Source organism: Cyprinus carpio, chromosome B1, assembly GCF_018340385.1.
Source record: "Cyprinus carpio isolate SPL01 chromosome B1, ASM1834038v1, whole genome shotgun sequence".
NCBI lineage: Eukaryota > Metazoa > Chordata > Actinopteri > Cypriniformes > Cyprinidae > Cyprinus > Cyprinus carpio.
Window position 1 is genome coordinate 8,132,001 of NC_056597.1, and position 18,203 is coordinate 8,150,203.

Genomic DNA, 18,203 nt, shown 5'->3' on the forward strand with positions numbered 1-18,203 from the left:
CAAGTATAAGCACTTCAAGTGTTGCAGGTTCAAACCTATTCTTCTGTAAACAGTTGCTGTAAGAGCAATAATGTATAAGTAGATGATATCTGGCGCACCCCAAGCATGTTTAACAAGTTTCAGAAATATTTAAATCATAAAGTTTAAAACAACTGTTCTGGAAGCACAGCTGAATAAATCTCAGTTTATCACCCTTTGGTGGATAGGCTGCTCTACAGCAGATGTTAAATAATAATAGGCCTGTTACACTATTTAGTGATTCGTTGGTAAGTTTATGTCCAATTTGATGTCCAAGGAACATCTCACGCCTCTTACCGATTTCACTGGGAAGAACACTGGAAAGAAGTGTCCATTGTTTTTAGCAGGAATTCTTTGAATGTGTTGTACAGCTGTTGAGTTAATTATGTGAGGAGTTTTGTGTTTTAGTCATTACTGGTGCTACAGGTAGATGTTATATAATCCTGCACTTACAGTAGAACATTTTATGTGCTTAGCATCTGTTTGCGATCTGAGCCAAGCATGTTGAAAATATGTTAAACAGTGCAATCTGGGGTTTCTTGGATAATCCTGATTTATATTCTCTCTTTGACCTGAGAGGTTTTCCAGTCACTGGGGTTCAACATTTGCATCAATTACATTTTGTTACCTCAAAAAGTCAAAGCTGTAAAAAGTTCTCATTCTTTCCAGCTCAATTTGCATTATCTTTTAAAAGTTGCCTAGCTTAGTCAGAATCACTTCCATTTTGGTTTTCCCATTTCTTCTTTTTCTTTTTATTCCAGGGATTTTATTAATGAACATTCTAAGATATTCTCTTACACATGCGACAACCTGGAAAGAAAGGTATTAATTTCAGTGCCATTCCACAGATGGTCTTCATTAGAGTCTTAATCAGAATACTCAAGTTCTGCTTCCATCTCTGGAGACTGGATTTGTGAGAAAGGAAACCCCCCTAGAGGACACAGACTAATGTAAGACCTGGATAAAGTTGAAGAGATCTCCATAATTTTCCGATGTCTCTAACCTGTAAAAAATAAAGAATGTGCCAGGGCATGTTTGGTTTACTGTGCAATCATATCTAGTAGTTTTCAAATACCTCTGCCATGATTTCTATAGTTCACGCAGTTCTGTGATTTACCGTCATCTTATATCACAATAATCGAGACCAGGTGTTATGTTGAAACTGACAACATGTTATTTAGCTATTGCAGGAAGCAGTTCATTAACAAAAGTGGGGCAAAATGTGTTTGCCCTCCTCATACTATGTTGCCAACTTGAACAATAAAGTCTCATATAAAGATTCAAAGACTGTTATCAAGGGCTAGTTCAGCACAGAAGTTCTTTCCAGCCTGCTGAAGACAGATGTGTAGGTGAAGAGATCGTCTTACCTTGTTTACGGAAAGACTGCATGTGCTCAGTCCATTTCAGATTGATTCGTTTTTTTTTATTATTATTCTGGGCGAGATTAACAGTATTAATCTCAAAGGTATGATTAATATTTCTTAAACCAGCTCTGTTTACCAGATAAGTGTGCACACTAAAGGAGTGCTATGAATTTGTCGATGAATCATTTGTGTAAAGCTTGATTACGCGACTTAGATACGCAGTGTTTTCAAGCTGTTTCCTACAGTTTAGCTGGATAAATATTGACTCAGCTGAAATGCATTATAAGAGCATTTGAGGAACATCAGAACAGTTTAGTCTTTGTCTTACTTTAGACTGTAGACTACATTGTGTCAATACAACAAGAATTGCTTAATGTGTATAATTCTTTGCCATTTTTAAATGTCTTCTCTCTGCTTATTCTGGATAAACAAGTAAAATGAGTGGATTTACAGAAAGAAACGAGTAGCTCTGTGGCACTTGTTTGGGTGTTCTGACCAACACAGCAACACTGTCTCAACCAATGGTGTAAGTGGGGGAAATGTTCAAGTAACCATTCCTTACAAGTCCAATAAAGTAAATTTTTGCACATTTGATATGCCAAAAAGGATCATTTCAGATTTTTTTCCATTTGCAATTGCAAGTATATCTAACAATTTGGGATATTCTTCTTAGAAATATCTTCTTAGGTTATCTCACAATTCTGACGTATTAAAAAAAATAGAAAAGGTCTGAATTGTGAGATGTTGTAACGTGAGACCCAAACAGAAAATAAGTGTTTGAACCCGGAGCAGTTTACTGACAAATGTTGAGTGCCAATAGCACTCAAAGAGGTGAGTATGCAGCGGTAACAGTCAATGTTGACCAGACAATAAGTGAACTGGTGAATGTCTCTTTTGTAGTGATGCAGTGATGAGGTAAGTGTTCTCAGGTGCGTGATTGCTGTTGTGGATAAGGTGTGGAGCATGAAGGGTCTGGGTTTTAGTTAATGATCCTGAAATTAGAATTTAGGGGATTGTGATCACTGAAGGACAGTGGAGGTGGAGCCTGGCGTATCCGTGACAAATAAATCTCAGAATTATGAGATGAAAAAAGTCAGAATTGTGAGATTTATACCATGGCAAAAATAAGCTTCTGTAACTACTGGTGCAGAAATTGGAGTGGTTTTGGAGTGGAGTGGAGTGGTCTTTAGTGGTTTGTTTTGTTTTGTTTTGTTTTTACAAATTCTTTATAGGCTGTAGTATAAAGTAACTGTATGTAGGTTGAGGTGTCCATGGTTTTCCACGCTTTGTCTGGATTCTAGCAATAGTCCAGCTGCACACAGCAGGTTGGGAGGCTGTTTATTATACAGGCCTGTCCATGTGGAGGCCCTGGGGATCTAGGCCAAAACGGGAAGACAAAAGCTAGTTGAGAATTCAGGGAAATGGCCTATAAACCTGAATGCTACGGTTTAATAGTGACACACTGAAAACCACATAGTCTGCTCTACAGAAAGACTGACTAAAATGGCTCATCTTTTTATATGTCTTGTCTGTGCTTGCCTTTCAACACTTTTCTTTCTCAAATATGCCCTTTAAATGTCCATCAACTGCCTTTTTTTTCATTAAAGCGGAGATAAGGTTAGAAATATTTCGAGAGTCATGGTAATAACAGATGTGATTAGCTATTCATTTCAGGACTCAAAGTTTTTTTGTTTTTTTTTGCATCCTTTGACAAAAATATATGTCATAACCTTTATTAGAAATATGACAATGTAAATAAAAGCTACTTTACCCATTATAGGATCGTTTTAACATATGGTCAGACCACCAGTGAAAATAAACAGAACATCATTGTCTAGGGAATGTTGTTTAATACTAGTTGAATTCTACAGGTCAGTCTTCGGCCAGATGGTCAAACAGGGAAGTCTGGTTAGTACAGATCATTTGCTGATCCAAGACCAGATTTACTGTTTCATTTTCAATGAATAAAGCAAGGAAACTGATCTGGGAGCAGCGTAAATGTGCGACTGACACTTTTTGATTAATGCAGGGGGGAATGAAAAACACATTTCAGTGTCTAAAGATGACCAAAAAAAGGAAATGTAGAAGCTGGTAAAATGTTGTAAATCACTGAGGATAGAGAAAACAGGTGCTAGTTGCTTTTTTGTTTTTTTTTACATCTGCCACAGGTGCTGTGGGTAATTTTTTAGAAAATGTATTTAAAATATATGAAACCGGTGAACAAAAACCTGTTAAATAACAGGTTAACAATGTTATACTCACTAATAATTAATGCTTTTGTATTTTTTGTTATTTTATTTTGAATTTACAGCTGGATATGCTTTAGAATAGATATTTTAAAAGTAAAATTAATATGCTGAATGAACATCAGTGTTTTCCTACAAGTATCATGAAGATCTCAATTGCCTGAAACAAAGCTTTTAACAACACCTGAAAGGTATTTGCAAGGATATCATGCATATACTAGGTCTTTAGGTCACTTGCATGTCAGAGGAACTACCGCTCAGGGACCACTGGTGACATGTGCTAACCAGGTGGACTGGCCTGCATTGTATACTGTAGATTCATTGTTGAATGGTAGCTGCATTCACTTTCAAAACAGTGTCTGGAAAAACAGGTGCAAGCTTTGATGCTTCCCACTACACCAAAATATTATTAATCCAATATGAGCTTGTTGCTAAAGTGTGTGCACACCCTTCAAAGTTAATTTTAATTTATGCCTACAAAGTTCTTTGATTATAATCTTATCAAAGCACCTTTGACCTCACAACCTGTAAACATGTTGTCTTCAGACTCCCTGTTATTAAATTTAATTATGTCTCAGACCTAACAAATTTACAAGCTTAAAAGTAACAATTATATTTTTAAAGTCTTATTGGGCCCCAATATACATTTTAATTTTTTTTTATTAAACCTTTGATTTAAATGCAAACTTTCCAAAGATATTTAGCTTATCCTTATACACTTGGGGAAAAATTGATTTACAGTCAGTAAATTTCACAAATTATTAAAAAGAAATATCAAATAACAAATTTGATTAAACAATATTTTTAAGTAGAAAGACTGATCTATTTTCTTGTAAATATTTTTGCAAAATGTTTAAATACATCTTTTATATTTACTTATATAATATCAACACATACTGACAGGTTTTAGGATGGATATACATGTTGGCCTACATGACATATATGAGTGTAGTACAAAAATGTATTATACATGCATAAACATACACATTTGTATAGGTTAAATACATATGTTAATATATGAAATTGTTCCAGTTTCTAAAAGATTTTGTATGTTTTACTTCATATGATAGTAATTCTATAAATGAAAACGTAATATATATATATATATATATATATATATATATATACATATATATAAATATATATATATATATATATATATATATATATATATATATATATATATATATATAGAAATTAAAATATGGGTTTTAGTATAAAAACAATTTATTTTTTTCATGGTAAACTTAGGATTCTACCTTTAGTATTTCTCCAATAAAATGTGCACATTATGCTACGCATAGCCCTAGAACTTAGTCATACTGGAGTTTTGGAAAATTAAGGTTGACTCATGCTTAATGAGAGCCTGTTCATTTGCAGTATGTATAAAAGGTGATGGAGGATGAACTCCCAAGTCTGCTCCAGGTGCACTATTTCATCTCACCGCAGCAGAAGTATATTGAAAGACCATTCAGCATGACTGTGGTGTATGACTGGTCTGTGGCAAAGCGTGAGACATTTTAAGAGAGGCCTATTTTTTTAACCACTCAGTCAGTTGTTGTTAAAAGATTCTGACATCAGTTTCTTTCACTGTGTTTAGATGTTATTCTGCCATTAAAATGAATGACATGTTGAGGTCACAGAACATTAACTGAAAATTAGTTGAGCATGTTGTTTGAAGAATGTGTAAATGTGCTCTCTGAGAAAACCAGTCACTGTGGAACATTTTCAGTCTTTTTCCACACACACACACACACACACACACCCAACCACCCACCCACACACACATATATATAAAGTGTTATTTACAAAATGTACACTAATGTTCTTCTTGGGTTGGTAAGATCTTATTGCCATGAACTGCAGTAAAAATGCATTCATTTTAATCATTTATTAGTATAAAACTGTATAGTAATTTATTCTCCTACTAGGAATATCAATGATTTATGGTGATAAAACCTCCAAACACAACAAATGAGAATTAAACTGTTTAAATGGGATGATCTCCCTAACAAAGGAAGTTCCTTTCTTGAAGACAGTGATTACATTTTGTTTTGGATTCTTGTCTTATCATGATCACAGTGGATCCTTCACTGAAGAAATCTGCATGTACGTACATATCATTTTCAAACAGGTGTGCTTTCTGCTTGAAATGACATGATGTGATGTATGGAATCTCCCAAATGGTCAATAACCTGGACAGAAGTTTGTGAACTTTGCCCTTGCCAGCCCCCCTGCATTTTCTTCTTTAAATGCTTCAGGGTGCCTTGTGAACTCAGGGGACTTCATGCATCAGTTTAGAGTACACACTGTATTTGTATGTGTGTGTGTGTTCGTCTGTGAATGGTATGGAGGACAAGGGTCTAGAAGGAAATTACAAGGCATTGAACTCTGTGTAACCTTTACTTATACAGAGCCGGAACCTTTAAGAGTCTAAACAGCATGGAAAAATCACAGTGGGGAGATGCAGTAATTTCAAAGCTACCACAAACAACATGTTCTTGTTTGTAGATACTGGCCAGGTTTTAACACAGAATTGACATTTACCCCTTAAACTGTGCTGAGAATCCTGTAACTAATTTGGTGTTCCTGGTCAAAAATCACTGCCCTGTTAAAATGTGTTTGCAAATCTCTCATTGTGCTACATTATCACTATATTTTCAATAGCACAAGGGTTGTATTTTTTTTTTTTACTTATGTGCCTCAATTTTTGAGTAAAACATATGTATAATTTTGGCAGTGGTCACTCAAAAACCTTTTTTTTTTTTTTTTTTTTTTTTTTTGAGTTGCATAAGCTCAGATCAATAAGTTAACGAGATTGCATCTCATTTTTGGTAATAATATAGCATAATGAGAAATGTAGGAGCATTTTTTGTATACCAGGAACAACCCAAGTGTAACAAAGTGGAAAAACAAAACAAAACAAAAAGTCGTTGATTTTTTGTCCAATTCGGTATAATTAACAAGCATTTTTCTCTCCCCTCTAACATGAGGGGTTAATGCACCACATTTTGCCTGGGCGGTGTGCTCCTCGTGTCGTCCAAAACATTACTTTCAGGAACGCGTGTAAACGGCTCACAGTCGGTCACTCCCCCGAGCCCTGCGTTCTTTGCGCAGACGCGTTCACGCGCGCCACCGCCAGCTGAAAGTTCCATTCTCACGTTTCCAACAGAACGCGCAGCTTCACAGCTGGACTGCGCTTCTCTTTCTTTAAGATTTTAGTGATTTATGCTGTTTTTGTGTTTCCCCTCATCAGAAATCAACCAACTGGATTCATTTCGGATTAGGAAGAGAAGAAATAAAAACTTAAAACCTGAATGAAAACATTTTCAGCTTTTCATCATCAGTGGAGAATTTGCTGCCTGAAGTAAATGGACTATCACATGATCCTTGGAAATGGAGTTTTGAAGGGTTCTGCGGACCAAAACCATGCCGGATTGTAAATGGAATGATCTCCTGTTAACAAAGTTAACATAAAGGTTTGCTCTTTCCCTTTTCTTGAATGAAATCGGAGTTCAATATTTCAGCTGCGCCCCCTTACTTATTTTTAAGCAAGAATTCAACTGTTACCCACACTAAAATGAACCATGGTTTTATTATAGTAAAAGTGTAGTAACCATGATTTTCATTTGGCGTAACCTACTGATTACAATTCATATAAACACAGTTTTACTACAAATACCATGGTTAAACTATGGCTAGTGTAGCAAAACCATGGTTAATTTGTGGTTAGCTACTATAGTTTAACTATAGACTTGTTATAGTTTAACTATAGAAACCATGTTTTTTTAGTTTTATTTGTAGTAAAATCATGGCTAATTTTCGTAAGGGAGATTAAAAATAAATGACATTTAACACCGATTTCTTTATTTCAAGTTTCAATAAATATAGTTTCACCAAGATTTTGTTATCTTGTGTATTAGAAGTCATGGGGGAAAATGTGTGACAGTATTTTGTAATGTGCCGCTTCAGCTTTTGCTTCTTTCTGCAGTTTAAGGTGTTTGCTGGTGTGGAGCTTAAGATGGGTCGCTTTTATGCTCAGGTTTTGTTGATACTTGTGATGGTAGCACTGCTTGTAGTGGTACGGTGTTGCCCACGGCCATGTGCCTGCCAGCAGCCCGCGGAGGTTCACTGCACGTTCCGCTCTTTAATCGCGGTGCCTGCTGGCGTGCCCAAACAGGTGGAGCGGATGAATTTGGGGTAAGAATGACTGATTACGGTGTCATTTTCTTCTTCTTTTTCTGATATCAGCTTTCTTAAAAGAACACTTTAGCACACCCACTTCCAAAAGTGATTTATCTTGTAAAGATGATCATACAGGTCATCGAAACATGTTGAAACTTTGTTTCATTTCTCGTTGTTTGAAGACATTTAATCCAAGTGGGTTCATTTGTAGGTTAGTGGGAATTTCCCTTGATGGTGTTGAATGCCAGGGATATTTCAACCATTTTACAGGTGGCCTTCAACTATTCAGGATCTTTAGAACTTTCCCAGGGAGGATTTGAGATGGTACTTTGGGGTGACAGAGCTGTCACACTTTTCTTTCCATTTCTACATAAAAACTTAGCTTAGTTACAAAGGTATATTTCTACTGTTATTGCACAAGAAATGTAAGATGCAGTTCACTTAATTGTCACAATGCAATACCTGTCACCAGTCTATTTTCAAATAAAATTAAATAAAAACAGCAAAACGATTGTTGAACAAATTAATTTATTAAGTAACAATTTAATATGTAATGAACAAAATAACAAACCATAGTTTTAAACAAGAAGCATTATAAATAATAAATTGTAATTGTTTTTAAAATAAAAATTCATAGGACAATTTGCCCTGACTTAAAATGTATATTAAATAAATAAATAAATAAATTTTGTAATTATAATAAACTTAGCTGAAGTGTGACTTTTATTTTGTTCATTTGTTTACCCAACAGCAGTTACAAAAAATTGATATTCACCAGGGCATGGCAGAATTCACTTTTAAATTATTTAATCATAATAACTAGGCACTTGAAACAAATCTCCCTGGTGGAGAAAATACATATTTAATCAATTAGACTTTTAATTCAAAACTGTATAGCCTTCTAAAAACAAGCTCTGTTCTCCCCCACTGAAACCAATTAATTTTTTTTTTTTTTTTTTTTAGTAAATCTGCAACATTATTGCATAATTAACCTTAATCTTATTGACCCCTTCTTATGTCCCTCCTTCATTCAGGTTTAATACTATACATAGAATAACTTACAGCTCTTTCGCTGGGTTACGAAAACTGGAGCTTCTTTTAATGCATGGCAATGATGTGCATCAAATTCCTGATGGAACATTCCATGACCTCATATCCCTTCAGGTACTGTCAACTTTTTCCTTTGAAAATTTATTATTTCTGTACTTTTTGTTGTTGTTGTTGTACTACTGTTCACAATAAGACTTTCTATGACTATTTATGGAACAACTATTGCAATGAAATGACACTTAGAGTTAAAATTCCTCTTTCTTCGCAGATGCTGAAACTAAGCTATAATAAACTGAAGGTAATTAGCAGACAGACCCTTGTGGGTCTCTGGAGTCTCACTAGGTTGCACCTGGATCACAACAGACTTGAGTTCATCCACCCCAATGCATTCCAAGGCCTCACGTCTCTTCGCCTTCTCCAACTGGAGGGCAATCAACTTCAGCAGCTCCACCCAGCCACCTTCTCCACTTTCTCTATTCTTGGACACTTCCCAGTTTCCACCCTGAAACACCTGTACCTGTCTGATAATTTACTGACCACTTTGTCACAGAGGATGCTAGCAGGCATGCCCTACCTGGAGAATCTCTTCCTGCATGGGAACCCTTGGACCTGTGACTGTCGCATGAGGTGGTTCAAAGACTGGAATAAAAATTCACCAGGTAATTATCATAATTTTTGACAATCATGTTGCCGTTAACATAAACAATGATATTGTATCAGTTCAAAGGGAAAATGTAGTAGAAATCATGAACTGTAATTATCATCTGCATGGGATGTTTATGGTTATACTGAACTCATATTAGTAAAATTAGTTGTAGAACTGTTTCCAATGCTTATCACTTTATTTTATCTTGATGAATTTCCACTTACTGTACTTCGACCACCTCCCTTTCTTTTCCAGGAGTGCTGAAATGTAAAAAGGACAAAGCCTATCCAGATGGCCAGCTATGCCCTATGTGTTTTTCTTTAAAACAACTAAAGAAACAGCTCCAGGAGTTGGAGAAGCCCACTTGCAATAGTCCCATCATCAGCACGGCTCACAGAGCCATTTCACCAGAGGACACAGAAAGTGACCTCTTGACAATTGATGAATTTCGTCAACCCCTTGGCAACATTTCCCTGGGCCTGTCAGATGAACATGGACATCAAGTAGACTTGAAATGCGTTGTCACTGAGCCAAGAGAGCTGACTAGCATAAGCTGGGACTATGTTAACCAGTATCAAATATCAGCAAATGTGACTCTGACGTTAGATTTAAAGTGTGCAATTGACCGGTCCAGTTATGAGAGGTTGTGGAGATTGATTGCATATTACAGTGATGTTCCAGCCCACCTTCAAAGAGAAATTATGTTGAGTAAGGAATCTTACACAAGCTTTAGATATCGCCAAGATGTTGAAAGGGATGCTCTTTACTATACAGGAGTAAAAGCTAACATAGCAGCTGAACCACCCTGGATAATGCAGTCATCAATGGACCTTCAGCTAAACAGACTTCAGTCTACAAGTAAAAGTGTTCGACTAATTCTAAGCACCCATATGACTGAGGTTATGGAAAAGGAATCTATAAGACAGCAGAGTAGGGGCTGGGTTGTAATTGAGTCCAAGAACGACACTAGAACGATGCAGGCTGCTGTTGTGGGAAGTCCTGCTGAGATAAACTGTTCCATACAAAGCTCAGGGAATGAATCAGTTAAATGGATGCTACCCGATGGCTCTACTTTAAAAACACCTCATAGCAATGTTGATAACAGGCTTTCAGCATCAAATGCTGGTCTTCTTAAAATCAAGTCTGTGGATCATTCTGATTCAGGGGTGTACTACTGTATTGCACAGGTTTCAGATGACCTTACTATACTCCCTTTTCGCCTAAAAGTGGAGGAATCCTCCAGTCCACCTCCTGGAGGGGAAGGAGTAACAGAGCCCATTACAGGATTCACAGGTGGACCTTTTATCCTTCCATGTGTTGCCACTGGATCCCCTGATGCTGAAATACACTGGATTCTCCCCGATGGTAGCATTATAAACAAGTGGGTAAACATTTCCAGGATATTTGTGGCTTCAAATGGATCTCTGATTATTAGACACAGTCAGCTTTCAGACAATGGATACTATAAGTGTGTAGCAGGAAATCAGCATGGGATGGATACTTTGGCCACAAAAGTAATAATATCAAGGCCACCAGGTTTACTCCCATTAAGGAAGTACTCTAGTAGCCCTCAACCTGCTGAGGGAGTTTCAACCCAAGTCCTTGTGACAAACGACATGGAGTCTTCGGGGGATAATGAACCTGAAGAGTTTTTAGACAAAGTGCTTCCTAGGCAAGTGGATTTACCCAATCGGAGGCGGGTCCCAAGTGTGGGAATAAGGAGAGGCCATCCATTTAGGAACTCTTGGAGACGCCCTGGCACACCACGGAGGAGAGTAGGTAGCCCAGTAGTGGATAGGGTTAACACAGTAGAGACAAGAAGAAAAACTAGCATGTCAAACAACCAAATAGACCCAAAGCGCTGGGCTAGCATTTTGGCGAAAGTTCGCAGTGGTGGAACTAGTTTAAAAACAACTACTCCAAACTATGTTCAGACCAGTTCAAACAAAATACAGGAGTCAGAGACTGCCTACACAAAGCAATCAGAAATTGCTAACAAGATTGAAGCATCGTCTGCAGACGGTACAACGATAGAGGGCACCTGGGCACCAGTAAAGGATGTGTTGTACTCTGTCACAATGTCACAGATGCCCACTGAGGCTACTGAGTACAACTTGGATATAAGAGCTCTGGATTCTGAGGATTCAAGACATGTTGAATACCAGATAGCTGCTCCTGAAACAGATCCAAATACAGATTTGTTTACAGTTAGCACATATATCACACAACCCACAGTTGGACCACAGATGACCCATTTTACTTTGGGAGATTCAGAGGTTGCAGAAGGAGTTGCAGTGAGCACTGTATGGAGCACAGCATCATATGGAACCCATTTACAGGAAAACCAAAGCCACACAATGGATGGTGGCAGGGTAACTGAATCATTTCAAAAGTCTGATGACGAAGAAGATGAAGAACACAGGGTTTTGCAAAATCCTGAGCTTGTGGGAGAGATTTATCAGGGAGGGATGGATCACAGCTTATCATTGACCACAGCAAAAGCCTTCACAGAACCAAGTACAGAAACTGCTGTGTACTCTTTTACTGAAATTCTTACTACAATTAAGCAAAGACCACAGACCCTACAAAAGCACATAACTCAGAAGAAACATAATGTCTCAAAAATTCCACTGCTTCTTACTGTGACACCAACCACCAAACCCACTTCAGGACATAAAGCAACCTTCACTAATTCATTTAATGCTTCTTCCTCACGTGCTAGGAACTCATCCAGTTTGAGGAGGAGGAATGGTGGAAGACGAAGAAAGCCTAATCGAATTAGAACTAAGACAAACAGTTCTAAATCATCAGTATATGTCACAAATGTCACCCCACAGCCCACTTCAGCTTCAATTGTGGAGGTTACAAATGGGTTTTCAGTGATTACTAAGACAACTGCCTCCTCTCAAACTAAAATAGAAACATCTTCATGGGCCAAAAGTGCAGGAGTCAAGATGAATATTACTGTTCCATTAACTGGCAGCCAACCACCGTCACTAGGCAAAATGACTCATGAGGAGAACACAGATCCATTATACAGTGGCAGGAATAACAAAATCCATACATCCAAATTCCATGAAAATGTATCTATGACAAAGGGTAGACACTCATCTGATTCTAAGCCAGCTCAAGAACTTATAAACACTGCAATAGTACCAGTGTCTCCATCAATATTCAGTCATTTTGGAAGAGAACAAGAAAAGGCAACTATACAGACAACTATACTATCCAAATTGTCCCCCCATATTACAAATCCTCCTGTGAAGGCAGACGTTCATGAGTGGTTTACAAGCATGCATACCCCTGCAGCTAAACATTTTGAAGAGACTCAACAGGGAAAAATTACAAGAGACCCCAGCTCGATCCCAACATCAGACAGCTCTCATGCACAATTAGAGGAACTTCCAGGTGCAAGTCCAGATAACACAAACATCCAATATAACCCCACAGAGACTGAAAACATTTTGTCCTACAAAGAGCTTGAAGGAAGGTTTCCTGTGAGGCCATTCACTTCATCTTCCCCAAGCACCCAAAATGAAATTCTTAAAAATAATTTGGAAATTCAACAAGGTTCAGCAACAGCTGACACTACAATTTTTGAGGGGGCACAACATAGTTCACAGGTTCCAACAGACAGCCCCCAAATCTCTCCAGTATTAGTGCTTACAACAACAAACCCAAGCAGGCTTCCAACTGGCAGCATTCACAACAAAGAAGATTCTTCTTTATCCATGAATCCTTGGGCTCCATCAGAAAATGCTGATCTACCTCCAGTTACTAAAGACAACATTACTGCCACAACAACAACTACAGCAGCTCTGAAATTTTCTGTAGTACATACCCATATGTTTTACCCAAATACACCCACGTCTGAAGGCATGCTAGGTGAACTAGACAATGCTAATCACATTCCTGACAGTGACAAAGATATATTTGTAATCCCAGGCAAAGAAATTATTAGTAAGATAGAACTTCACAGAACAAATAGCAGGGCAGGACCTCCAGTCACACAATTTCCTTATCAGTTAGCCAGTGTTTCTGAGGAAACAGTATCTCAAAAATTAGAGGAAGACACCCACAAAAAGACCACTACAAAAACACCCATGACTCAACCACTTCACTCAACTTCAACAGTATCTTCACCCAAGCAAAAACTTCCTGGTAAGCCAGGTGTTCAGGGTAGAGGAAGCTCTTTGATACATTATGCCACATCAGGAGGACCTCAACAAAGACCAACAGCAGTGCCCGAGGGTAGTAGCAAACCTCGGATCATCAGCACAGACATTAGATCAGTAACTGCACATGCTGAGACTGATGCCTATTTGCCTTGTGTGGCTGTGGGGAAACCCATTCCCTTCCTTTCATGGACTAAAGTATCCACAGGTAGGAAAGATATGTTTTATCATTATTTAACAATATTACAATTACTTTTCCAATACTTTGCTGACACATGCATGTAGAAATATATTCTGTTGATTCTGTACTAGCATTGTCACTGTTTTCCTGCAGGGGCAAGTGTAACACAGAATACCAAGGTACAAAGATTTGAAGTCTCCTCTAATGGTACACTCATAATCCACAATGTACTTCCTCTGGACCGTGGCCAGTACCTCTGCAGTGTCCAAAACCAGTATGGAGAGGATAAATTTGTGGTTAATTTAATTGTTCTGGCTGAACACCCCAGAGTGCTGCAGCCTCGCTATAGTGAAGTCACAGCATACCTTGGAGAAACTGTTCGGTTTGAGTGTCAGTCCCAAGGGCTCCCTCAGCCTCGGATCACCTGGGTCCTACCAGATAGAAAAATGGTACATTCTAGTGGACCTACTCATGCCAATCCTGCCAATGTCTCAGTCTTATCTAATGGCATGCTTCACATGAAATCGGTCAGTCACATGGATCGAGGAATTTACAAATGCATTGCAAGCAATGCAGCGGGTGCTGATACCATATCTGTTCGGCTGACTATTCTGGCCTTGCCACCCATCATTCAGCAACCAAGACATGAGAATGTCACTCTTCCAGAGGGAAGCACTGCCTACTTGAATTGCACTGCCAGGGGTGCCCCTCCGCCTTCCATTGGCTGGATTACCCCTGATGGAATGCAGCTCCGTCCATCACAGTTCATCAATGGACGTAACTTGTTTGTATTCCCAAATGGGACACTCTATGTTCGTAGTCTCTTTCCGACAGACGCAGGGAGGTATGAATGCTCAGTAACCAATGTGGTTGGCACTGCACAGAGGACCATTATTTTGACTGTAAGGAAGTCCATAATATACTCAAGAGCCAAGATTACATTCTCTTCGCCTCAAAAAACAGATGTGGTCTATGGAGGCAGGTTGCACCTGGACTGTATTGCATCAGGGAATCCAGAACCCAGGATCATCTGGAGGACTCCATCCAAAAAACTTGTGGATGCTTACTACAGGTAATCTAAACACTTCACTGAAGCACATCTCCTTTGCATTCTGGGTTTACTCACATTAGAAAAATATACACATAGCTACTATCTTCCTTTCTTTTTCCTATCTATCTGCATTTCTCTTGCTCCTTAAAGCATGCACTTAGACACTGTTTTCATAACTTTGCATCTTGTTTTGACTGATGAGACATCTTACTCTTTGCATGCAAAATCAAACACTCTAACTGCTCTTCTAAAAGAAGGGCACATCTGGTTGTGAAATCTCAAGGATCAAGAGTGCAACACTACATTAAAAGCAAAAATCTTCTGTTAGTAACATTTTACATTACAGTGCTCTAATTACACATCTTAAAAATGTATAATGATCATAATAATAATAATGTCTTTTTGTATATTTCAGTTATGATCAAAGGATAAAAGTATCTGCCAACGGTACACTATCCATCATATCTGTGACAGAAAAAGATGATGGTGAATACCTCTGTGTTGTCCGCAACAAAGTCGGGGATGATTTTGTGCCCTTTAAGGTCATCGTCCTGGCAAAACCTGCTAAAATTGAACAGAAGACAGAGTCTGATAAGAAGGTGATGTATGGAGGAAACCTAAAAGTTGACTGTGTGGCCTCTGGACTACCCAACCCTAAAATCCAGTGGGCTCTGCCTGATGGCACCATGATCAACAGTGTCATGAAGACTGAACGTAATGTTGGCAGTCGAAGTCGCAGGTATGTTGTCTTCGACAATGGAACCCTCTTCTTCAATGAAGTAGGGATGCGTGAAGAGGGCGACTATACTTGTTATGCTGAGAACCAGGTTGGAAAAGATGAAATGAAAGTGCATGTAAAAGTAGTTGCAGATGTTCCTGTGATTGCTAATAAGACAAATGATGCAATCAGGGTCCTGTACGGAGAATCCATCTCTCTGCAATGCAGTGCCAAGGGTGAGCCAACACCTCTTATACTGTGGTTTTCACCCACTAATAGAGCCATAACTTCAGGTTCAGACAAATATTTTATACACGATAATGGGACTCTAGTCATTCAGAAAGTTCAGCGATTCGATGGTGGGAACTATATTTGTCTTGCCAGGAACAGTGCAGGGCAGGATCGCAAAGTGACCAGAGTAGAAATCCTTGTCTCTCCACCTACGATTAATGGCCTCATAGGTACCACAAACTCAATGAGGATTTCTAGTGTGAGAGATCAGCGGAAACTGATTGACTGTGAAACCACTGGTACCCCTGTTCCACGTGTCATGTGGGTTCTTCCAGAAAATGTTGTACTCCATGCACCATATTATGGCAATCGAATGACAGTACATCGCAATGGCACTTTGGATATCCGTTCAGCGAGAATGACCGATGCAGGCCAGTTAGTCTGCGTTGCTCGTAATGAGGGAGGCGAAACAAGACTTGTTGTTCAGCTTGATGTAACAGATATTTTAGAGAAGCCAAAACTTAAGAGTCCTAAAATGGAGTCACTCTTACTGACTGTAGGCAGGACTATAAATCTTAACTGTTCATTTGATGGGTCACCAACCCCACAGCTTACTTGGATCCTTCTAAATGGCTCTCCACTACAGAGTGGTGCACAATTCAATAAATTCCTCCACAAGTCCGATGGAACTTTGGTCATTAGTAATCCTGCTCTGTCAGAGGCAGGCACATATCGTTGTTTGGGACGAAATGCTGCTGGAATGGTTGAAAGAACTGTTACATTAATGCCAGGACACAAGCCAGAAATCAGTAACATGTATAACTCACCTGTTAGTCTCATGAATGGGCAGAGTTTACATCTGCACTGCTTGACAAACACTGAGTCTGTCCGCCTCGCCTGGACCCTGCCAAGTGGGATGGTCTTAAACCGACCTCAAAGAGCAGGTCGTTATGCTGTTCTTTCCAATGGTACCCTCTCAATCCAACAAGCCTCTGTCCATGACAGAGGCTCATACACCTGCAGGGCCTCAAATGAATATGGAAGCTCCCTACTAACTGTCCCAGTCATCATCATTGCATATCCACCCCGCATCACAAGTGGTCCGGCTCCTGCCACCTATGCTAAAAGAGGAGTAGCAGTACAACTCAACTGTGGGGCCATGGGTATTCCCAAAGCAGAAGTTGCATGGGAGACCCCAGACCGAACACGGCTTATTGTCAGCCCCCAGCCACGGCTGATTGGGAACAAGTACCTCCATCCTCAGGGTTCATTAATCATTCAGAATCCTACAATAAGAGATACTGGATTATACAGATGCACAGCCAGAAATGTGGTAGGGGTTGACACAAAAAGTACATACCTTTATGTGTACTAAGAAACACAAGAGATCTACTCTTCATATGCCCAAGGAACTGCGACGTTGAGCTTAACACAGCTTAATAGCAATAGCATTTGTCAATGTGAAATATAGAAAGGAATCAGCCCAAAAGCAAAAACATTACATATTTGCAAGTAAAACATTGTGAAATGTAAAAAGTTACTACCCTTCAAAAGCTTGGAATGGATTTCATGTAATGTAACCAACCTACTGATATTACAAAGCATCTTTCTGCTTTTACTGTTTGACAATGACAGTTTATGTCTAAATGTATAGATGAAATAAAAAGATATATATTTGTAGCCATGGAAGAAAAATATAAATGATATATTCTGATTTCCAATAATTCAGAATATTTGCAAATCAGGGATACAATTATTTTAATAATGCATCAAGTAATGAACAAAATCTAATTATTCAAATCATTCATACACGTTTTTTGAATGAATCACATTCCAAATTTTTTTCTTCCCAGTATTAAATACAGATTCTCAGCTTTTAATAGTTACTATCAAATAAGATGCCAAAGGTGCCTACAATAGCTTTCTCATTTGTTTTTGTTTTTTTATCTGCATAGATCTGTTTTTAAAATTTTCATACCTTTCAGTTGTTTCAGTTGTAACACTTATAAATTATTTTTTCTTTGAAAACTAATGTATTTCTATTTGCATATTTTTAATAAAGATGAGTTTTAATAATAAAAAAAAGTTGGTTGTCACCCAGTCTGATACAGATAACACAGATGCTACACATGAGGAACAATGCCCTTCTGCTCTTCAGAGAAATGGGTTAGAAATCAGAGGCAAATGTTTTGTCAGGAGAGTGATGAAAAGAGAATTTCCTCTGCGGGAGTTATTGCACTGTCGTGAGAATGTGTTACAGAGAAATAAAACATCAGGGATTCAAGGGGGTGATTCCTTTTTAGATTGTATGTTTACAACAAGCACCATCTTGGTCCAT

At 38.4% G+C, this 18,203-nt stretch overlaps 1 protein-coding gene across 1 annotated transcript; it reads left to right on the forward strand.

Moving 5' to 3' along the window:
* The first annotated feature begins 6,600 nt into the window (after positions 1-6,600).
* Positions 6,601-17,523, forward strand: LOC109095173 (immunoglobulin superfamily member 10-like). The gene is made up of 7 exons (XM_042716434.1): positions 6,601-7,107; positions 7,620-7,828; positions 8,848-8,977; positions 9,132-9,522; positions 9,765-13,892; positions 14,019-14,937; positions 15,332-17,523. Exons 2-7 carry the CDS (start codon positions 7,650-7,652, stop codon positions 17,238-17,240), a joined length of 7,656 nt encoding a protein of 2,551 aa, XP_042572368.1. The 5' UTR covers positions 6,601-7,107; positions 7,620-7,649; the 3' UTR covers positions 17,241-17,523.
* Positions 17,524-18,203: the final 680 nt, after the last annotated feature.

Coding starts and splice junctions, on each gene's coding strand:
- LOC109095173 (XM_042716434.1), top strand. CDS start 7,650: ATGGGTCGCTTTTATGCTCAGGTTTTGTTGATACTTGTGATGGTAGCA. Junction 7,829..8,847: donor GTGGAGCGGATGAATTTGGG/GTAAGAATGACT, acceptor TCCTTCATTCAG/GTTTAATACTATACATAGAA. Junction 9,523..9,764: donor CTGGAATAAAAATTCACCAG/GTAATTATCATA, acceptor TTTCTTTTCCAG/GAGTGCTGAAATGTAAAAAG.